This window comes from Bacillus rossius, chromosome 16 (assembly GCF_032445375.1).
Source record: "Bacillus rossius redtenbacheri isolate Brsri chromosome 16, Brsri_v3, whole genome shotgun sequence".
Classification (NCBI taxonomy): Eukaryota; Metazoa; Arthropoda; class Insecta; order Phasmatodea; family Bacillidae; genus Bacillus; species Bacillus rossius.
The window spans coordinates 30,292,417-30,316,558 of NC_086343.1; the positions used below are offsets into that span (position 1 = coordinate 30,292,417).

The 24,142-nt window shown below is 38.6% G+C and overlaps 1 protein-coding gene across 2 annotated transcripts; it reads right to left on the minus strand.

Moving 5' to 3' along the window:
• Window positions 1–1,279: 1,279 nt before the first annotated feature.
• On the minus strand, window positions 1,280–23,855 carry LOC134540109 (DNA repair protein RAD51 homolog 4-like). Of its 2 annotated transcripts, XR_010076409.1 has the most exons (7): window positions 23,596–23,855; window positions 21,034–21,152; window positions 18,474–18,684; window positions 12,378–12,567; window positions 8,697–9,003; window positions 6,508–6,826; window positions 1,280–1,887 (listed from the first exon to the last, which is right to left on the minus strand). XR_010076409.1 is itself a non-coding variant. In XM_063382602.1 (6 exons), exons 1-5 carry the CDS (start codon window positions 23,737–23,739, stop codon window positions 8,717–8,719), a joined length of 951 nt encoding a protein of 316 aa, XP_063238672.1. In that variant the 5' UTR covers window positions 23,740–23,855; the 3' UTR covers window positions 1,284–1,887; window positions 8,697–8,716. The 2 variants fall into 2 exon arrangements, 1 of the variants encoding a protein (XP_063238672.1); XM_063382602.1 differs by lacking the exon at window positions 6,508–6,826 and having other exon boundaries at window positions 1,284–1,887.
• Between the last annotated feature and the right edge of the window lie 287 nt (window positions 23,856–24,142).

Below are 24,142 nucleotides of genomic sequence, written 5' to 3' on the forward strand. Positions count from 1 at the left end.
AACAGATAAACTGGACAATACAACCACAACAGGAGATGAAACTAAAAAGATATTCTGGACAACAAAATGACAGAGACAAACGAACACAGTAGACTTTGCAAGAAAAACAGTTTTTATGTTTCAGGAACTGAGATATGTTCCCATCATCAGACACAAACAGACCGATGGACACTAGAATCAGAAGTGCTTGACCCCCTCTTCTGGTTCTGGTGCGGCCAATGACAGGCAAGCAATCACCTGGTTGGTCACACACCTGAGATCTTATGTTATTGGCTGGTGTTTGCTGTGAGGGTTGTTGATAAATGTGGTCAATTATTTTCTGTTTCAATTAAATGTATTCACAATTTTTTTCGTTCTTGTCCTTTGTTGTAGTTTCTCTATGACATATAGTTAAAACCAGCAATAGCGTATTCTATAAAAACGTTCTACGTCATTAAAAAAATATTGCAGAGAAAAAAGAAAAAAAATTACAGCAATTGATTAACCCAACCTAATAGATTTCACTTCAGCCCCTTACATGTACATAATATAATATGTAGAGAAATATTAACACTTGAAAAATTAACAAAATAAAAAAATTGCTTTAAATTAAATCATTTGTAGTTAACATCAACAAAACAATTTAAGGGTCCCGCCTACATGGGCACACATATGGTGTTCAAATGAAATCACAGAATTTAAAAAACTGCTCAAGATATGAGAGTGGCGTAGAGGGGCGAATCCAGGATTGTCTTCTGGGTGGGGCACTTCTAGACTGGGTCTAGTATAATCCCCTGTTTATTACTTCAGAAGTCGTATTATCCAGTGCATGTTTCATCCCTTCTGGGGGGGACAACATGCCCCAATGCCCCCCCCCCCCCCTAAAACGCCACTAGTGGTGTATGTTTACGAGAAGCATTGAAGAAAACGCTGAGGGTAGATGAGTAGTTCTGTTTCCACATTTCTCCCCGTCAATACCTACTAAGCCATAAAATAACCTTAAACCTTAAACTGTAAGTAATACATTCACTTCATGTATCCTAGTCTGTGAAGAAATTTATGGCATCTTGTAGAAAGGATAAGTTAAATACAAAATTTCTTTTAAACACAGCAAAAACCATTAACAAATTAAAGGAGAGACGATTATACATATACATAGAAAAGAATGAGTGCACTTGAACATGGTCCAAGATTATTTTTTTTTTTTTTTTTAAATCTGTGATATGTCTTTGGCTGTTTAATGGACAACTACTCAAGACCAGCATGGTTCCTCACTGCCACTCATTCCATGACAGACCAACGAGTCACCAGGTTTTCTGTTAACTCATTTGCAATGCAAGAGCGATTCATGGGAAAGGCCATAAAAAAACTAAAAATTGTAAATAATAACCATATTATTTTTATTTTATTAAATAATTATTTAAGTGAGAGACAGTTTTTTTTTTCATCTTAACAGGTAGGTACCACATATTAACATTAATAAAAAATAAATAAAAAAAACTGCATAAAAGTGCACGTAAAATTAAATACAGTAGGTACACATGTTTAACTTATTTCAGTGTATTTCAATATCTACCGAAGGTAATGGGGTGATCCTTAATAGCAACAGGTGTAGTGTGAGAATAATAAAAAAAAAATTATTATTCTAACTCAATAAATACATGTTTTCAAAAAAAAAAAATTGTTCAGCATGCACAAGTGAGTCTCAACCGCTCTTGTTCTCGTCGGTCGGTAGTCACTTGCTGGACACTCGAGCCCGGCACGGCTCTACGACCCGGGCGACAGCGCAGAGTGCAGGATCCTCCAGCGCGACTTGCACGGACCAGACTGCCGCAGTGCCGTGCCGAAGCCGGAGGGCCCTGTCACCGCGGCGCGGTGGTCAGGCTGCAGCCCTCTTGGCACGGCAACCTGGGTCAGGATTAGAAACGTACTGGTACCGAAATAAAACATATGAATTGGATCTTAAAACATCAGTCACTTATGGAGCTGAGATTTTGTCTGCAGAAATGAGAGATGCTGGGAAAATCAGAGCAATAGATATGAAGTTCATGAGGAGTATGATTGCAGTTACGTGGTGAGACAGGATCAGGAATGAGATGGAGTAATCAAGACTCGGAGTAAAGGACTTGAATGAGATGGTACGGCCATGCCTAGAGAGTGGGAAAAGAGAGGCTGCCCAGGTAAATGATGGAGTTGAATTTCACAGGAAGAAGGCCCCGAGGAAGACCAAGGGGGAGGTGGGAATAGCAGATCATTAAAGAAGTGCAGGAGGGAGAAGAAAAATGGAACGAGGTGAAGGAGGAGGAATGGTGGAAAGAGACGGTGACAGTAAGATGGAGGCACTTAACGTTTCTGACTCAGCCGCAGGCTGGAAACAGTTGGTAATAAAAAAGTTAAATATTTAACAAACTTAAAATTAAATAATACAATTGAATACTGATTACTAGAAGCAAGAGTATATGGTGACTAGAAATAAAACCAATATAACAGAAAAATTAAGTCAATGGTTTTTATTTAAAAATCTAAAAATGATATGTACTAAATAAAAAAATTATTTAGTTTTTAACTTATACAAACCCCAAAATTAAAACAAATAATTAAATGATAAATGTTAAAATAACACGTATCACTTATTAGTAGAGACCGGAAAAATTTGCGGGTTCAACGACCTCCAGGATAGACTCCAATATCGTCTACACACTCGGGCAAATGTCAACTGTTCATTGGCTGCTGATTTGTGAGTCCTCTCGACTGGGTGGTCTGTGATTCGACACTTCTATGAGTGAGGGTCTCTAATTGGCCCTCAGTCCTCCAGATTAACAGTGAACCAATGGCAGAAGCAGCACTAAGATATAATCATTTGAATTTTAGCGTAACACGAAATGAACCCGCGAATTTTACAGGTCTCTACTTATTAGGTTTCCATTGGATTATACAGTAGGGAGAGAGCAAGACTACTAGAACAGTGGCTAATGAGAACGGAAGCAGGAGGGATCACAGTGATGTCACGTGGCCACCAACTTGGTTCTGGCAAGGTGGGCGTGGCAGCACATGGTTGGGCCATGAGGCGAGGGGGATGTGGCACTTGCTATGCTGAAAAGTTGTCTGCTGGTGACGTCACGGCCAGCGGCCATCTTGGTTCATATTTTCGAAGCTAGGGAGCGCTGTCGTTATTTTTTTAAGAATAAAAAATCTTTTATCGCAGCGAACCCATCCCGAACCCAGGGGCGCAGATCTGTAGGCTAGCATGCTAGCCACTACACCAGAGCGTCTGTTGAGCGAGGAAGAAGTAAATACAGAATATATACACACACACACACACACATATTAGGGTTGGCAGCACCAATTTCAAACACCAGAGGCACGCCAAGTTTAAAATTATAGACTGCCACACTTTTATAGCACTAGTTGCTGGCGGCATATAAAAAAATATATAATCTTCTGCTGTAGGCCGACAACTAGTTATAGTGCCGCCAAATTAAAAAAATAAAATACAATCTGCTGCTAGGGACCATCTTTTTTTTTTATAGTGGTGCCAATTAAAAAATCTAAAAAATAAATAAATAAATAAAAGTCTGCTGCAGACCGCCATCTTTATTACTTGCGCCATATTCAAAAAACACTATTATAAATACGTAGTAGTGGTTATGCAGAGGTGCATCACATTTCCAAAACATGCCTTCTCTTTTTATGCTCATTGGCGCCTAATTTACAAAATATCATTGTCTGCTGTAGGCCACCGTATATCTTTGTTACATTCCAGGATGGCCTGGTAAAACCACACAGAAAAATATTAAGACACCTTAAAATTTACTGCTGCATGTAGTGACTTGAAGATTGTTTTTAATTTACGTCTTTTCACCAAAGTGAGTTATCTGATAATTTTTTTTTTTTTTAAATAAAAGAGTTTTTGGACTTCTTTATGATGTTAATATATAATTTATATTTAATATATATATATATATATTAAAATCATAAATGAAGTTCAAAAACTCTTTAATATATATATATATATATATATATATATATATATATGTGTGTATATATATTACCAATCACAGTTGTTCTCTATTCAAAAGTTAGTTACATAATTGGAAAAGTTTCTTGTTTCGAAAAATTGTCATTTTAAAATTTCTTGTTAGAACTTCATGAGTTGCCGATGACAAAACCACACGCGGCGACAATCGAGAGACAACTGCCTCGCACCACGCAGTACCTTCCTTTACAAAGTTATAAACAAAGGGAGTACTAAACCCCGTGAGCCAACTGACCAATCACAGGACAGTATTCAGTACCTGACCAAATAGGGTGATTGCGTTGCTGAAAATTATTCTCTGAAAGTCTGGAAATTCACGTCACCCCACATCATGGTTCCTCCTGAATGGCTGGCTGGAAAAGCACCCAGCGAACTTACTGAGCTATTGCTGTATAGTCATGCATCCACGTGATGGGTTTTCCAGAGACTCATTTCTCAGATACAAAAAAAAATTGCTTCAGGGTGGCAGTGTGTCCCATTACTGTCTTCCTTTCCTTCAAACCTTCTAGAAATTTTAGTCTTACTAACCTGAATGTGTTTTATAATTGTAAAAAACAAAAAACAGACATATCAATTTTAACTGACTAAGCAAATTAAAGTGAAAAAAAAAAAAAAATAAAAAATATTACATTCAGCTTTATGTAAAAACTAACCAGAAATATTAATATTTATTTTAATACGATAAAATACTTGAAATGCCCACGCAAAATAAAAGACACATGAGTATAAACTAATTATGAACAAAAAAATATTACATAGTATTATAGGGCATGAGTATGCTATTTCACAACTTACAGTAATAAGTAAATGCTTATAAGGATAGGCAATAAGAATTTCTTTTAGTTATAGTCATTAAAATATGTTTAAAAAGAGCTTTAGGCATAACATTATCATGCTAACAATAATTGTCTTCTACTTATGTATGCATAGTTTTAGATTATAGGCATATGAATTTCATATTATATATATATCTTTATCTTGTGGTAAGTAATAATATTTTTTTTTACACATAAATACCGTATTTACTCGTGTATAGCGCGCCCTCGTGTATAGCGCGCACCACGATTTTTGCAACAAATTCCAAAGGAAAAAAAAAATTTTTCCCCGTAAATATTGTTGTACTAACATTTTGTGGTACCTGTTAAGTAATTACGTATGAAACAAATGATAATTTAAATTGATGTGTGGTGATGCGTCAGGAAAATACTTAAACTCTGCTGTGTAGACGGAAGATAATGAAGCGCTGTATCGTCACAACTGGTACGTGGACGGGAGGAAGGGAGGCAGGCAGGAATGTGACACGGAGGACTAGATGACTCACTGGTAGCAGCTGCGACGAAGCGAAGGAAGTGGGAGGGGGACTGGTGTCAACATTCTCTCTCTCTCTCTCTTTTATTTTACTAGCTGTAGAGGGGGAGGTCTAAAAATAAACAAGAGACCTGCGAGCTTGCGCGCGCATGTGTGCGTGTGTGTGTGTGTGTGAAAGAGAGGCCTTGTTGCTTGTGCGTATGTGTGGGGGCTGGCCAGAAACGTCCCCCGTCACCCGGCAGTTAACGACTTCCACTCCTCCCCGCCACATCTACTCACTTTTTTTTTTCCGTGTATAGCGCGCATCCTTATTTTTTTCCTTTACTTGAGGGGAAAAAAGGGCGCGCTATACACGAGTATATACGGTAATATGTATTTACATACACTGGTATAGCTAAATATTAATAGTATCTTGTGTTATGTAGGCATATATAGTGTCAACTTCATAACATTCATACTACATAGCATCTCTGCAGCTAGTCATAAAGTTTTATCTGCATCCTTTCTATGATAGGTAGTCCCTTCCGAAAGTCTTCCTGCATTTACCCCTACTGCAATGTTCGCTGCCCACCCCACTGGTAGGCGGTTACGCATCTCATTAGAGCTGGTCGCAATTTAGGGTGACATTTCCCACACCCGCGTCTGGTATGCAGGTTTCTAGCCCCGCCGCCAGCTCCGTCAAGTTTTAAAACACTTACAACTGAGCCTCTCCCACCTTAAAAGTATTTTATGGCCTTACAAGAAGCGCATCACAGAGTTAATAATTTTAATTACCTATTTATGTTACTTGTAGCTGCTTTCACTAAACTGCTAAAAAGAATTTTCAAACTTGGTTGAAAAAATTTGCCTGTGTAAAATATTGTGTTTCGCTACTTTCACTAATCAGCTACAAAAGTAATGTACTTTTTTTTATTTTAAACATATTTGCAACTTCCTCGGGCCTGCATTGTAGAGGAAGACATAGTTAATAAAATAATGTTACATGCCAAGTAATATTTACCAGCCAAACGTAACTTGTACACATTTCCCACAAGTTTTGATATTATGTGTGCCTGAATAGCCTTTCAGCATCCAAAAAAACGTAACGTACATAGCACCTGGGTAATAGTAAATAATGTAGGCACACACAAGGAGATTCATTACTTTTAAACACTAGCTATTAATTTTTTTTATTCAAAATTTACTTTTTTTAATTCTTTTTTTCCACCGCCAGTAGCTTGGCCACAACCCTGTCTGACGGTGGCGCGGAAACACGTGGTGGGGAGGAGGCGAGGCGATAGCCCCAGCCTTCGTCTGCGGTGGGGGGGTCGTTCCCAGGGACACGTCCCAGAGGGCCCCGCCATGTTTCCAGGGCTGCGGAGGTTGTGGAGAAGGGGGCGGCTTCCTTCACATCCTCCGTAAAGAAGGAGGCAGCGATGTTTGGCAACATTCCCTCCTCCACTTCTTCCTCGAAGAACCGGGCAGCCAGCACTTTTGGCACCAACACCATTTTATTGGGGAGATCTGTAGAGAACGTCACTTAGGTCAAGCATCGCAACAGCTACAACACATCCTTGAGTTTAAAACAAGCTAGCCTGTAAACTTGAAGTTTTAGCAGCGAGTTAAACTTTAAACATTAAACATACCGAAGGTCTATTCTCCTAGAGCGTAATGGAAGAGAACAAGTGGCGCAGGGCTGACTCGACCGAGGGGTGGGAGGATTAGAGTGTGCTATAATTTCCCTACAACTACCTTTGAGAGTCAGCTGGTGAAGGCAAAATAAAATAAGCTCCTGTGTGTGCCTTCACCTCACATTTAGGTTCTTCGAGCTGGGGAGGGTGTAAGAGCGCTGGTGGAGCCCTACCAACACCGCTCTGAGGAAAGGTATACTGAACAATGTATACCTATACACTAACACTATGCAGATATGAATAGAAGATAATTATTACTAGCATGTTAATGGTGAGACTAAAGTTCTGCTTATAAACATATTTTAATGCCTTTCACTAAAGGAAATTATTTCCCATACTTATAAGCATATACCTACTTATTACTATAAGTTATACTGAACATATATGTCTACAAAGCCTTTAATGCCTATACCTAGCCGCAGCATTAAAGATAGTTGGGGAAGGTCTTTAGTACTAAACACACAAACTAGTACTAAAAAAAAGGATGGTGTTTGAATTCACTGACTAGTGCTATAAGAGATTTTAACTTTACCTCTGCCAGCACTATAACAAAAAGATAGTGGTCTTTTAAAATTTAAACATAACTAGTACTATAAAAATGAAAACTTAAAACTTTAAACGTAGTTCACTTTAGTTTTTTTTTTAAATGTGGGACTAGTAATAAAGATGGCGGCCTACAGCAGACAGAGGTATTTAAAAAAACTTATTTCAAATTTGGCGCCACTTTAAAAAAAATATGGCGGTCCCTAGCAGCCGACTGTATTTTTTTTAATTTGGCGGCACTATAAAAAAAAGATGACGGCCTACAGCAGGCGATTATATTTTTAAATACACCGCCAGCAACTAGTACCATAAAAAGATGGTGGTCTATAAGTTTAAACTTAGCGTGCCTCTGGTGCTTGAATTTGTTGCTGCCAACCCTAATATATATATATATATATATATATATATATATATATATATATATATATATATATATATATATATATATATATATATATATATATATATATATATATATATATATATATATATTCCTTATTTAATTATACCTCTCACAACATACACTCTAGTTTAGTGGCTAGCGTGCTAGCTTACGATCCGCATTCCCCAGGTTCGGGACGTGATTGCCGCGATAATAGATTTTTTATTCTTTAAAAATAACACCAGCACTCCACACCTGCGTTCCCTAGCTTCGAAAATGGAACCAAGATGGCCCCCAGACATGTCATCACCAGCAGATGACTTTCCAGCATAACAACAATTGCCACGCCCCCCCCCCCCCCCTCTTCACCCCCCCCCCCGCATTGCCCGACCATGTGGTGAAATGCCCCCCCCCCCCCCCTCGCCAGAACAAAGATGGCGGCCGCCTGTGACGTCACCATGATCCCTCCCGCTTTCCCCCCCACTCAGTAGTCACTGTCCTAGTAGTCTTCCGTTCTCCCTACTTTTTATTCGTGATAGACTTGTATAATTTTTGTCATATATACATGAATGCATCAAACAATATTTTGAAACTCAAAGAGGAACCACCTTGCCACTGTTCACCAGGCCCCGAGAATTTTGCTGCTGTCCATCCCTCACCCCGTGGCATCAACACAATGGCCCTATCACTAACCCTCACATTACCTGCACTCATATGCTTACAAGATTCCGAGTTCAGGTTAGACAGAAACAACCAGAAAGAACATAGGTACTTGTACCTAGTGGCTAGTGGATGCGGTCACTCGACCCCCTTGTCGGTGACGTGGACGGGGCAGGACGCGCCCCGGGGCAGGTGCGTGCTCTTGGCGACGGACAGCGTGCCGTCCTGCAGCAGGAGGCGGGTGCTGGGGACGTGAGCCCAGTAGCGCCCCAGGGCCGGCCGCAGCGTCCCGGCCGCCGCCTCATCCTGCTGCTGCCGGAGGTCGTCCCCGCCACGCACCGCCACGTTCACCACCACCACCGCCACGTGGCACTCCGACGCCAGGAAGCGCAGCACGTTGGCCACGTGGTTCAGCTGGCTCAGGCCTGCGCACAACCACTCTGGCGACATACAGCAATCTGCGACTTTTCTCTTGAAGCACACACCTACCTGGGCAAACATACAGCGTGCAGAGCTTCAGAAAAAACAACGCAATTTCAAAACTACTCAAGATATCCGAGTGGGGTCTGCTTACGAAAAGCATTCAAGAGTCCGCTGAGGCCGGAAAAGTACTTTTAATTTTGGATCATGTTTATAAACTGTATTTCTATAAGAGTTAAAATGGCTAAAATGCATGTTTTCAGAGTAATTTTTAGGCGTAAAACAACCAGTACAGATTAATAAAAGCACTTAAGGGACTTGTATTACACCTTTATCTTCATTTACGACGAGAAGACTGCGCGTCAATTCAGAGCCTTGAGTTTAGAGGCGATACCGTGCTAGAAATACCATCGAGCGTCGCACTTATCATCCCGCCTCACTAACACACATACACCCCTGACGTGGCGGACCCCTTAAGGCACACACCTACCTGGGCAAACATACAGTGTGCACAGCTTCAGATAAAAAATCACACAATTTGAAAACTGTTCGAGATATCCAAGTGGGGTATGGTTATGAATAGCAATTAAAAATAGATTGAAAGCGGTTGAGTTGTTCTGTTTTCGGAATTCCTTTTCAAACTGTATTTTTGGAGAGTGGAAAGGGCTAAAACAAGTTTTCAGAATCATTGTCCGGTACATATAGTGTTGTTAGGTCTAGCATACAAAATTAAATTATCTTTTCTTCTCTACAATTTCAGCCACATGTTAATGAAAGCTTTACTATCACATTCAATTCATACTTTTGTCTCTACAATTTTATGCACTCTTATCTTGCTTACTTTAGTCCAGAGGTTCCTGAACAGATAGGAACTCTCTTTCTATATGTTCATTGATTTTAACTAGCCTGGAAACATTTTTAACGTATGTGCCTAGAGATTCAATTTGGAAAGATTGAATGATATTCATTTAATTTTTACAACTTTAGTGGCTTTGTAGGTACACAAACAATTTTGAATGGTACATCCAAAAGAGATCAAGTGTCCCTATGCCTAGTGTTAGGTGCGGATAAATCAATGTATTTCGTAAACTGTTTTAAGCTTGGTGTAATGCTACACTGCATATCTGTGGACATAACTATAGCTACAATCAATACTAATATTATAAATGCGAAAGTAACTCTGTCTGTCTGTCTGTCTGTCTGTCTGTCTGTCTGTATGTCTGTTTGTTACCTTTTCCCGGCTGAACGGCTAAACGGATCAAAATGAAATTTGGCAAGGAGATAGATTATATCCTGGGGATGGACATAGGCTATCTTTTGTCTTAATAAAATAAATAAATAAATAAAAAAAAAAAAAAAAAAAAAAAAAAAAATCTTTAAACGGGTTAAAAAAATATATTTTAATTTTGTGTAATGTGTGTCATAGATATACAAACTGTTAGTGTCATTCCTCTATGCCTGCCGAGCAATAGCTTTCAAGCCATTACGTTACGTTTTTCTATTGTAAGGAACTAAGTAGAGAGTAAGAAAAATATAAAGATCTTGACAGTTTGTAGTTTCGCCATATTTGTTTCAATTTTCAATACCGTTTTTGTATATTACAATTTAAATTGCAGAAAAAAATCATTATTCATAGGTAGGTAATAAGTTTTTCTATTTGTCAATATTGTTATTATGGTAGATAGGAGTACAGTAAATGCTTACATTTTTATATTCCTTTATATCTCTTTCGATTTGGAGTGTTTCCGTGCCATTCGGGGTCCTCAAACTACCCTCCCCCCACAAGGAGTCAAATACCCAATAATAAAACTTTTTTCCAAAATTTCGATTTGGAGTGTTTACGAGCCATTTGGGGTCCTCAAGATAACCCCCTCCCCCCTTCTCAGGGGTCAAAGCCCCAAAATTTAGAAAATTTCAAAAATCATTCTCTTTCGATTTTTAGTGTTTCCCTGCCATTCAGGGTCCTCAAAATCACCCCTCCCCCTCTGGGAAAAAAAGCCCCAAAATTTCGACAATTTCAGGAATTTCAAATATCTATTCTTTCGATATGGAGTGTTCCAAACCATTCGAGGTCCTGAACATCCACTTTCCGCAAAAGTGAAAGCCCCAAAATTTCGAAATATAAGAATATATATGATTGGATGTTGGCATGTATGACGTCGATAAACTCTTACACCGTTTGACCGATCGCCATGAAAGTTGGCACATCGAATGTTTTTATCATGAAGAAGGTTTTTATGCTATCCATTTTTTTTGTAACTCACCGCTAGATGGCGCTGTAGCGCATCAACTTCTAAACCTTACAACCGATCGCCATGGGTAAACAGAAAATCATAGGTCACAGATACACAAACAGTAATTATGTGTAATTTCTTAATGTCCAACACACTGGACATATCGCTATCCATTTTGCTGTAACTTGCGGACAATATATCACCCGGTGTTCAGCCCAGGCAAAGCCGGGTACTGCAGCTAGTACATTATATTATTTCAATGCGAGGTATAGTTCGACATCAGATAGTTTCGTGTACCCATAATACTACTAAATGTTTGAATGGTGCCCGGGAAATCAATTTCCATTGTCAATCTTCCAGAACATAACATTGTGCATATGTTTTTACAAACTTATATTTGTCAAAGAGTATAATACCATCGCGAAGCGCTTGTAGATTTTTCAGTAATTTCAGTGTCTAAAAGTGTGGTGATACAGTATACATATTAATTTTTCTTTGGTAGTCCCATTAAAACTCTACTGACGTGCGTTAATCTGGCAAAATCACTCGTACGGTACGACCATAGTCCCAAACATGCTGGATCAAAAACATTTTACTACGTACATTTGAATTCCAGGATTCTATTAAGTAATAATATATTTATATTATCTTTGAAAGATTTGTGCAAATGGGAGTGCATGACTTGATGTAAACATAACGCCATTGCTAAACATATGTACATCTGTAGAAGAAAACTACAAAAAAACACAAATGACAAAAACACAAACTAAGCAAAAAAAGTTGCTGTTGTCAGGATATAAACACCACATAACCATATTCCTGTTATGGAATATCATGTGGAATATTATGTAGAAGAAAACTACAAAAAACACAAATGACAAAAACACAAATCAAGCAAAAAAAATTGCTGTTGTCAGGATATGAACACCACATAACCATATTCCTGTTATGGAATGTTATGTGGTGTTTATATCCTGACAACAGCAATTTTTTTTTGCTTAATTTGTGTTTTTTCTTAGTTTTCTTCTACAGACATACATATGCTTAGCAATGGCGTATGTCCAAAAGTTTACATCAAGTAATACATTTATATACATTTTTTTGTTTCTAAGAAGTGTGATGTGCACACACCACAGGGTACGCACCGTCGTTGTGGTCCTCGCCCAGGTAGGAGAAGAAGAGAGCGGCCAGGGAGTCGACGACCACCAGCCGCCCCGCCCCGCCGCCCTCCCGGCCGTCCTGCAGGGCCGTCTTCAGCCGGTGCAGCGCGCCCAGCAACTGGTACGAGTCGCTCACCCGCGTCACTTGCACCCGCTCCATGGCGCCCGCCATCTCCTGCACGCACACACACGCACGCCCCTGCCGTCGGAACCCAGCACAGGCTACGCTCGCTTCGCACGTCGTCAACACCGCTGGACGGAGCGTCTCGAAAACCTTACGAGATGCCCGCTTTAAACACACAGTGGCGGTCTGCAAAACACTATCCTGAAACCATCCCAAAACCCTTATCCAAACTTTCTTTACCACACTACAGAAAATTGGCACAATTCATCGTCAAACACTTGAATATCGTCAGCTTACTTCTAAAAACCTCGCAAGTCCAGATTTTCCCAGTTTTATACTCCGGATGTGTTTGGTGTATTTTTTTCATTTTTTTTCATAGTGCATATGCTGATAAAACCTCGTAACTCAACTCTACTTAGTCTCTTTTCTATTCACAAATTATAAAAACTCGTATCTTTTGTCAGTCGAAACCATGCTACAAAAGCTCATAAGTTCTCCTGTAAAATTGACTAATATGGAGTTAGGAGGTTTAAGAAGTAAGCCGACGATATACTACTTTTTTTTTTAAATAATCAGAAAAAACTACTGACTATCACACAGTTAGAAGCATTCAGCACACACAATATACATCTCACATGTGCGAGGTGCCAGCAGATCTACTTTCCTTCCCCTAAAGTCCCAAAGCAAAGGCAAACGAGAATGAAGATAATGGTGTAGTCAATACTTCCGAAGAGAATTCCTTAAAGCTACAAGGGTGCACAGTTCCCAAGAAGCATAAAATTTAAAAAATTATCCAACAATTAATTTAAATTGTAATTTCTAAAGAACTGTTCATAAAAGCATAATGGCGAAGGAAAATTATTAGCTGCTGGCATGTCTGTAAACCAAAATAAGAAAATTTTTTTTGTATACAGTGAATGTTCTTAAATAACATTGCATGTTCGGGACCAGTACACTCCGTTTTAGTGATTTTGCCAGACTATCACATATCAATATACATAGTTTTAACAGAAATACAGAAAAAAATTAATATACACGACAATACTAGTTAAAACAAGTTGTAATAAGCTGCTCTACGAAAAAAAAAAAAAAACTACACACGAGCGTCACTGTTCAAAAAGGTATCTGATTTCACGTTGCATCCATAATTCAGATCTCTTCTTAAAAAAATAAGTAAATTTACTCATGGAATGTAACTTAGCAGAAAACAGAAAACACTGTACTAAATTGAAAACTGACCACAGTGATGAACTCTGAGCAAACAAAAATGCCAGCGATGCAGTATTGCTAACTGGCTGCCATGGCCAAGAGCAGAAATCCACCGGCAAAAAAATCTGGATTTGAAGGGGAAATTGAAATAGCTTGTCAGCTGCCTATCATCCGTCTGTCCATCACGTGACCTGCAGCCAATTGGATGACCCGAAAATTCTATCCATCCGTCCGTCAAAAGTTTGCCAAACTCTTGAACTTTTGATGAACGCACAGATGGATTATATTTTTGTGGTTTTGGCCGTGGCATTCAATTGTTACCAGAATACAGGCCTGTGGTGTTTTTATAGGTAGTTCGGATGTTTTCTGTAATAACATTAAACTCATCTCAATTTTTCTGAGGAAACGCTAATATAATATGTACATAAACACAACATAAATAGCAAACAAATATACATATAAATCTCTGCATGGGTATTGCATATTTTTTGTGATTGTCTGTGTAAAACCGACCCCTCCTGAACATCATAACATTCATAACTATTCATGCTGTTCCAAAGACCAACAAGTGGACCAAGATGTTTGTCTACGACTATATAGTGTTTTATGGTATAATCGTCAAATCGTTACTTTAGGAGATCAAAATTGGGAGATGGGGGGAATCTCTATTAAAGTTGCATGATGTTTTTGGTCCCACTGTTAGATTCTGAGCACTTTTTGTATGTAGTAAACATGACACGATAAAGCACCTTGCAACAGCAATCAGTTTTCAAGCTGCTGTCAGGCAGTTCAGGCAGTTTGGTGGTTATAATGGGAAAACACAGTAATTAAAATTACGATAAAACATGTTTAAGATATACCCGCACAATATGATCCCATCGTCATCGATCATGTTCAAATGTTTCGGTCACACCATTTTTTCAATAAGATATAGGCCCTACATTATTTTTTTCTAAATAAGAGGTTGAGTATAAAAATTTTTTTCCTGTATATAATGATGTTTTTTTTTAAATTGATGTTTATTATTTATTTTGATATTACTTATTTAATTTACAGAAATACAAAGAGTTGTCCGATTTGTAAATTTTTTCGAATATTTTTTGAACGTTATATAACACTCATCTGTTCATCTTCACTGCCGCTATGTACCACGTATAAAATTAGGATGTGTGCTACAATAGTTATAGTTGACTCACATTCTAGTCACGTTTTTTTCTTCTATTTAAAGTTAAACGCAATATTTTTTTGTTGCATCACTTATTAACTAAATGTACTTTCATGAATAGGTTTTTTTATGAATAACTTTACCTCAAATATTTTTTTGCATAAAAGATGAACCTCTACTTTTCAAACTTGTTTTTAGTATAAAATGTGCAACGATTATGCGATAAAACACGGTATTATTTTTACTTCATACAGTTATTGGTAGCGTGAAAGGGGTCATTAATTCTGCATTTTATACAGCGGCACTAGTGTTGTGAGTTGGGTAAATACCCGGTGGGTAGGGTATTTATAAATGGGTATTTACCTAGGTACTTACCCCTGCCTCTGGTAAATACCCAAAAGGAGGGTTTTTAAAGTAAAATCACTTTTTAAGTGTATAATCATATGGCATATTCATTATTTTATTGCTGTAACTTTATGATGTAACTTTATTTACCTAGCAGCAAATCTTTTGAATCCTGCAGTACAAGGTAATAAATTGAAACCAACAGAATTGGTTAATGCCTTGTGCTTTATCTGTGAAGTTGGTCACCACATGGCCTTGAATGTAATGAAGATTCGGCAAGATTTGGCTGACTACAGGGATAAAGAAGGACTGTGCAGGCGCCAGTTCATTTGGGATGGTGTGTGTAACAATGAATTGAGCCCAATATTATGGTGGAGGGGCCTACGTGGAACTTGTGTGTTAGCTGATGTAGCGATAAGAATCCTTGGGGCTCCTGTCACATCAGCTGCTACAGAACCAACAATCAGTACCTTTAGCTGGATTCATGACAAGAAAAGAAACAGGTTAACAATCTTATGTGCTGCCAAGATAACGTATGTATCTCATAACTGGAAATTACTAAACAGAACTACTGAGACAGACGAAAAACAAAAAGAGAGAGAAATAAGGTATCTCCATACAAGAACCACATCAAAACTGACAGTGAAGATGAAGATGACACACAGGAAGATGACAAGCTGGAACTTACTAGTGAAAGTGATAGTGAAGTGGTTAGTGAATGAAGACCAACTTAAACTTGGAAGAGTATTATTAAAAATATTAGTCGAGGAATATTTTTAACTTTTAGTCCATTTTGCACAGATGAAGAGTGAAGAACAAATAAACATGCAATTAATTTCTCAGCTATTCTTAGAAAATTTTGAAAACATGTACATATTTACTTTTTATTTTGATATTGTGTAAGTTAAATAACATTGTAGGTTAATTAATGTGAGATTTAAGTAAGGACTGGAAAGTAATAACAAATGAAGTAAAATAAAACTACAAAAAGATAAATTAAAAACAGAAACTTAAAAAACAAAAAATGTAAATATGATTAGTTATGTAATATTGTGTGCTTTTTGTTGAATACATGATGTTAATGAAAGTATGCTACAACTTTGAAAGGTGATTCCTTCTTCCAAAAACAAGGTAGTCAAGTCTTAGCGTTACACTACGCCATTTTTTTGCATAGTACTATTCTCTAGGGAAAATTTTTTAGTTAAAAAATTTAAAATGGTTAATATGACAAAGTATGGAAAATGATGTGGAGTAAAATTACAATATTTTGATAAATCTTTAGTGTGTTGAATTATCCAACCTTCGGGGGGGGGAGGAGGGGGGGGGGGGAAACCTTAAAATAAAACTCTCCCCTTCATGATAATAATATGGTCAGGTCAGGTTACCCTATTCGCTATTCCCCAAAATCAAAATTTAGTTTTCTGGTTTTTCTAAATATTTCACACTGTTGCTTTTCCCCCGTAAGAATTGTGATTGGAAAAAATGGTGGCGTATAACTATTCCATGTTTTTGATAAGGAATCACCTGCTAAAGTTTGCAACATACTTTCATTAACATCGTGAATGTAACATATTACTTTGTGAAATTATTAAAACTCGACAAAATTAAAATTATCATTGATTTAATGAAAATACCCAGGTATTTATGAAATTTGGGTATTTACCTGGGTATTTTACATCTCTAAGCGGCACAGTCCCTACTAATCTGGCATCTATTGACCCAATCAGGTTCAGAATTTTTCAGGGGATTCCGTCTGTCAAATTGGCTGCCAGGTTGCATTACTGCGATGAAGACTTTAAAGTCACTCAGAATTCATAGTTACTGTTTAACTTCAGTACAGAGTTTCTTTTTTCTAGTTGGTTACATTTCACGTTACTATGGCAATTTTTTGATGAAGAGTTTGATCATGAATGAAAATTGTATATAACAGAAGTTTTTCTACAGTAATGATCATAGGCCGGCCTCTATAAAATCTCTGAACGTTTAGAAGCCAGGCTACCAGGGGTAAAAAATACATAGGCTACTTTTGTGAGCAGTTTTACTTTTATATTTACTAATTATGACATTAAAGTATTAAACAGTAATTATATAGCAACTAGGTACAATATCAGTAAATAGAGTTCACTTAATGCAATTCAAATATCGTTCCCGTTTCTTGGACCCAGTCATTCCTGTACAAAAAGATTTTGTAACAACTTTGGCTGACTTTATTTTCCTAAAGCAATGAGTAATTTTTTCTTGGTATCTTGAAAAGATGCTAGCCATAAATTAAAAGCTAGGCAATATGGCGGCTCCGCGCCCAGGTTTCGTGGAGCCCTGCTGATAGGTATTTTTTTTTTCCATCCATACAGTGTCTTATTACACAACTTGTTTTTTTAAAGACCATTGTATAGTATATAAACATATCTTTAGCATTCCTGTTTAAAACTATCGTGGTTTGGAATCGTCCCAGATGGAATAACCCCCAAACTGTACTTGCATTGGGGCATCAACACAAAAAATCTGCGATAAAATTTTATTTCACTGTTTTTTCTTTCAAATTTCCCTAACTACTTATTTACCAATTTTGCAAATTCCAGGGAAGGGGAAGGGGAAAATACAGCACTAATATTCCCATAGCTGGCCTAGAATTATATGGACAGTCTCCGGGTAAAAGGTAACAAGTCAGTTTTTGCAGGAGAAACAAAAAAAATCTTAGATAAAAATTGAATTTAAATACTTAAATTTTTCTTGCATTATTATTTTATTAACATACATAGTTACCAATGATTCAAAATGCATTACATATTCTAAGTAAACTTAAGTGTTTATTGCTGGTATAAACTAAAAATCACCAAAATGTGACTTGTCACCTTTTACCCGGAGACCGTCCATATATCAAACTAAATAACAAACAGAACCTTGCATACACCATATTTGTAATGTATACGTAGAGACCGGAAAAATTTACGAATTCATTTCGCGATAGGCTAAAATACAAATAGTTATACCTCAATGCTGCATCTGCTATTGGCTCACAACTCACCTGGATGACTCTGGGCCAATGAGAAACACCCGACCAAAGCTTTATCGAATCAAAGGCTGCTACATTGGGACGTCTCACAAGACAGCAGCCAATGAGTGGGTGGCATTTGACCGAGTGTACGTAGAACTATGGAGTTCATCCTACAGGGCATTGAACCCGCGAATTTTTCCGGTCCCTATGTGTACGCGCGTGCACAGTCCGTGGGGCGGGCACCTGGTGGGGGGCGGCGCGGGCCTCGAGCGCGGCCTGCAGGCGGCGGCCCGAGAAGCCCAGCTGGGTGTCGACGTAGTGGACCGGCTGGCGCAGGGCGAGCGCCGCGTGGCAGGCGGCGGCCAGGCACAGCTGGGTCTTGCCCTCGCCCGCGGGCCCGCACAGCTCCCACACCTGGTCCGTCAGCAGCCCGCCGCCCAGCAGCCCGTCCACGCTGAGGCACATTGTCCACGCACACACATTCCCCCTCGCTTTCATTGTCAATTGAAATTTATCTCAATTATATAGTATGTTTTGGTTCCTCCGGGGACAGGCTTCAGGCTGAGGTGCGAGGTGCCGAGCCAAATCTTGGATTGTGACGTCACGACGGCCATCTTGAACTCAAAAATTCCTCAAAATTCCTCAAAAATTCCTCAAAAATTCCAGTTTTGAGGAAAACTCTTTCCCTTTTCCGAGGGAAAAAATCCCGTTTCGAGGGAAAATTTCCCGTTTTAGTCCTTAAAAATACCAGCAGCTAGAAAAGTCCTAAAAGCGGCTTAAGCATCCTTAACTCAAGCCACCGTCAGGCCGCTTTATACACGTTTTTATATTAGTATTAAATAATAGGGTATTTATTTTAATTTTGTTTGAATTTCATTGAATCCATATTTTTCCAGTCGGTATTTATAATACCGCACTAGTCCTTTTGTCGTGCTATTTAAATTTATTATTTGCATGCAAATAATACCAATCACAAATTGTTTTTAAAATAATTTTACTATTTTGAAATTTTCTGAAAGATATAAAGACAATCCCACCTCCATAATCCCTAAGGTTAAACATGTTCAAACAGAACCTGGCATATGCCATTTTACAGTGTGTACGACTGTGTATTAAACCCAATATGGAAATGACGTTTTTCCCCACGAATCACTCTCACTGAGGAATTTCCACGACTTATATAGGTTAAAAAGTAAATTCCCTTGACTTTCCCTGACCAATTACAACTTCCTTGACTTTCCAGGATTCGAACACCCTGAGTAACTGGCCAGGGTGTCTACAAATGCCTGACGAACCAATTTCAGGACTTTTTTTTAGGACCGATAAAATAATTTTTCTTATAAGTTTTTTATGGGATAAAAAAAATAATTAAAAAAATAGATCCAAAATTACACATGAGCAAAAGTAAAAATTAATTTTCTACAATTTATAGCAATGCACCGAATCTTATATCAGAAAGTTAAAACCTATTTTAAAATAATATCCAATAAATTTGTGTCAACAGTAAACTATTATTTATATTTAACTTGCAACAATAAACTTAATAAAACCACAAAAACAAAATACAGGTTGGCAAAAGGCTGCTAGAGATAGGTATGTTTTGTGTCCTCCACCATCATTACTATTTATTTAGGGACCTTTTCAACTTTAGTGACCTGTAGACACCCAGCTTTTACAAAGGGTTACAGCCTAATGCTTATTAACCGGCTCCAGTCTGTAATGCACAGGAAAAAAAAAAGCTGTTTTATACGTGGGCAACTACGTATAGTGCAGACCAAAAGTCTTGTGAGTTGGGCTCCAAAGTTCTAGGAACACAAATTGCTTAGATTGGACCAGGATAACAAAGCAGGGAGCGGACTATATACAGCCGATTACACATCAACTGATTTCAAAACAAGTACCATCGTAATGACTCCTACGTAAATGGAAAACTTTTAATTCACACTGAATTCATGGTCACACAAAATTTTTTTCTTTACTGTATCACTAAAACATTCAAACATTAATTTTAAATAACAAGAAGTAATTTTCTTAATTACTAATTACCTTACAGTAGGACAGTAGGGAGGAGCTCAAGTGAGTGAGGAAGTGTCTCTTTGGTAGCGATACCAGCAAAAGTGACCCGCGAGGGAGTCCTGAGAGCCTCTTCGGTAGCGGTACCGAGCGAACAAGCGACAGAGTCCAGGGCGGTGCTGCAGCGCGGCGGAAGAGTGAGTAGTGCGAACCAATGTGTTGAGACCAAAGAATGAGGACAGAGACGAACAGGAGAGGAAGCCACTGTCGAGCTAAGCTCCAGCGGAGAGAGTAAGTGGACTTACGAAAGTGAGTCATTTAGATTGTTCTAATTTAGGAAACAGTGTAAATACTAGTCAATAAATAAGACCTTAGTTAATTATTTTGAGTTATCCTTTCGAACCTGTACACACATTTAATAATATATTCAACAAGGCTTACAATATCCTTAAAAAAAAGTATGTGTAAGAGAAAAATATTACTACAATAACAGTTTCTCAATTTAATGCAGTTTTTTTTTGGAATTACGCAACTGCAGTGGCATATGTCCAAAAAAAACTGCATTAAATCAAAATTCCCCACTGCAAGATACATTTAAAGAACGTATTTTCTTAATGCATTTTTCTGTTTCGTAAGTAAAAGTATTGTAGTGGTTTTATAATCCTTCAATTTCATCTTAAGAAAGGTGAACTAATTCACAAAATCATAAACGTGCAAAACATATATTTCTTGACTGTGCCTGGAAGATCATCCAAGCGAGTGGCGACCCCAACAGAGACGCTCCCCGTACCTGGCGATGCCGGTCGGTATGAGGGCAGAGTTGGACACCAGGTCTTCATAGATGTCGTTACACTTCCTCGGGAAGGCAGCATAGTTTGCGATGATGGTGTGGCGTACCTGCAGCACTTCCTGGTGAAAACAACCACAATACATTGCAGGAGGAATCTACAAAGCCAGGTTGTCAGGTCGCCATTACACCCACCTTTTCATTGCTGGCGACTAAAAGTAACTTCTGCCAAGATAAAAAATATAACTATACAGTAGTTTTGAAAACATGAGCCAATTTCATTGTTACAAAATCTTGTTGTACAGGAATGACTGGGTCCAAGAAACAGGGACGGTATTTAAAATGCAATAAGTAACCTAACTCTAATTACTGATACTGTACCCATCTGCTATATGGGTATTGCTTAGTACTTTAGTTTTGAAATATAATATAAAAATAGAACTGCTCACAATGTGTGTTTGTGTGTGTGTATGTGAGTAGTGAAAGCACCCTGGCAAAAACTGCTATCATACGGGGTCGCTGTTACTTAAGCGTGACGTGATTATTCGCCTAGGGCGCCACCACATTTGTTACTGGTCATGTGAACCCAACTAATGCTACCTCAAAGACGTAACGTCGCCCGTGTGTGACCCGGCTCGCAACCCCCTATAGGTACTACTTGCAATCTAACCTGCCAGCCCGCATGCTCTCTCACCCCACATGAATGATGGTTGCCAGTGGCCTCTAATGGTGTCCCACACACCCCGGTTCTTGCATAGGCGTTACTCAAGGTCGGAGGATGAATGAAATACGGCATCTGGTAAAAGGCTTTATTGCTCGCACTGCTAATCAGACAAGCACTTGCAAATTCTACACCTTAAGTTAAACTGAGCAAGATGCCAACCACACATCGTCCGACTTAGGTGCGGGCCTGGACACCACATGACTTCGCCTAGAAGGAAGTATCGTAATGTATTTTAAATGTCCTGTGGACTTAAAAATATTAAGTTATATGTACAGTACCACCTGGAGTAGGCCTCACAGAAGAAAGAATGTAATGTACGGCGGAAGTTAAACAATCAGTTAAGAAACATGGTGAGGTCAACGAGATGCAGAAGACGCGTCCTACCCCGGGTGGCGATCGGAAGAGACTTGGATGTGATCAGAGTGTCATGGCCACAGGAAGCTGTGGATTTACTGTTATGCAACTAAATGACGTGGAGGAACAAAGTAGCAAAGCAAAGCCCTTACAGCTCATAACACTAATTTAATCATATTTTCCCTGAATTAACATTACATAAAGAAAGTTACTAATTTCTACTTAAGTTCAAAAAATAGTCTGCCCGCATTGGGTAATTCTGAATCCTGTCGTGCAATGCGCTGCTCAATCCTTATATTTAACCTGTAAACATAAAAACACTAGGGAAGAGTAAAACAAAAGATAAAGAATGACAATTAATTATTTAAATAGTAATTACTTTGGGGGTGCGTGGCACAGGCACTATAAATGCAACTCTTTTTCAGGGTGGACAAACACACGCATGCACTCTTTGGCGGGCTGTTTTAATGGAGGGTGATGGTGGGAGGAGAAAAAGAACCTGGAGCGGATGATGCACATTGGGCTTAAGGGTAAAAACAAGTCCTTTTGCAGGTCTAACATTACAAATTCTAGCGGGTTAACATGTCACATTTCCACACTTGGTACTCCCGTTACAACTATAATGACGTAAGGATAACTTGGAATAATCGCTAATCCAGCATGGCCGTGGTCCTGAACGTGTCTGATTAGACCTTTCACTGTAAAACATTCACTCCAAAACAACAATTGAAATCATGTGTTATTATCTTGGCTGGCAATCATTACTCATTTTTTGAACTACAGTACCAGGGGCGAGAATATTCTGTGTAAGCATTGTAAGCAGTGCTTACAGTTTGAGAATGTTATACATGTTTGCTGAACCTACTACATTCTGAAGAGGCTTGTCTCAATGACACATGCCTGCATCTTCCATTCTGACTCTCTGCGATCTTTGATTGTAATTGCTGGACACCCCTCATTACTGCCTGGCTGCGGCTGGCCGAGCTGACCACTCGCCCTCTTGCCCTGTCGTGGACACCCCTCTGCAAGAACTTCTCTTGAATACAGGCAGCTGTGGATTCTTATTGGCCAGACCATCACCAGAAAAGGAAGGGGGGGGGGGGTGGAGGCCTTCTCAGCTGAACATCCTGTTACCATCCACCCGGGTGTCGACAACCCAGCTGTACACGCTGTAAGCAGACAGTTTCTTGCTTGCAGCTAGTATCGGACTACTGACAATCTAAGACCACCAAAACAGACGTGAAGGGGGAAAGGGAAGCATCGTCCTCCCAACCGGGCTTAGCGCGTCGTTGGCCTGACCCCGATGCACCCCGCCTTCCTGTAATGATCCTCCTCCCTTTGGACGCCCGGTCTATTCTCCCCATCATTGCCAGCCAAACCCTGATCAACTGGATTGGTATGTACGTACTTTAAAAGACAGTGAAATTTAGTATCATTATTTATAATTAGAGTATAAATAACTAAAATTTACCAAAAATAAGATATACCTTATAAGACAACTTTAAAATTTGCACTAATTTTTCTGAATCTTCTTCAAGAACATCGACGACAGTAAAAATTTTATGCTGAAATAGTTTCTTTATAAGTGCATCATTTAACAATGAACAGACATCTGAACAAAGCCTTGCCATTCTCTATTATTTATATTTATAGTCTAATAGCGCTGGCAAAGAACTTAGAGAAAAAAATATTTATTTAACCTAAAACATTCAAATTCCCTCCTTTCTAATCAGCGTCCATTCTAGAATCTGAGGTGCGAATAACGTATATCTTTTGTCAATAAATTCACGATATAGTTGTGTTGTCCAACACCAACGCGAAAATTTTAAAACCAAGTTACATTGATCTAAACTTTTATTTTTAAAATTTTACTAACAAATTAGATTATTCAGGATTGATATAAAGTTTACTAATGTTTTAGGTCACATTATTTCATATAAATATATTGTTATTAGTTTTATTTTTTTGTCGAAATGTTGGCTAACTTTTGAGACCCCTCCCAGTTTTTAGCACACAAAGCTCCTATCGACCAGA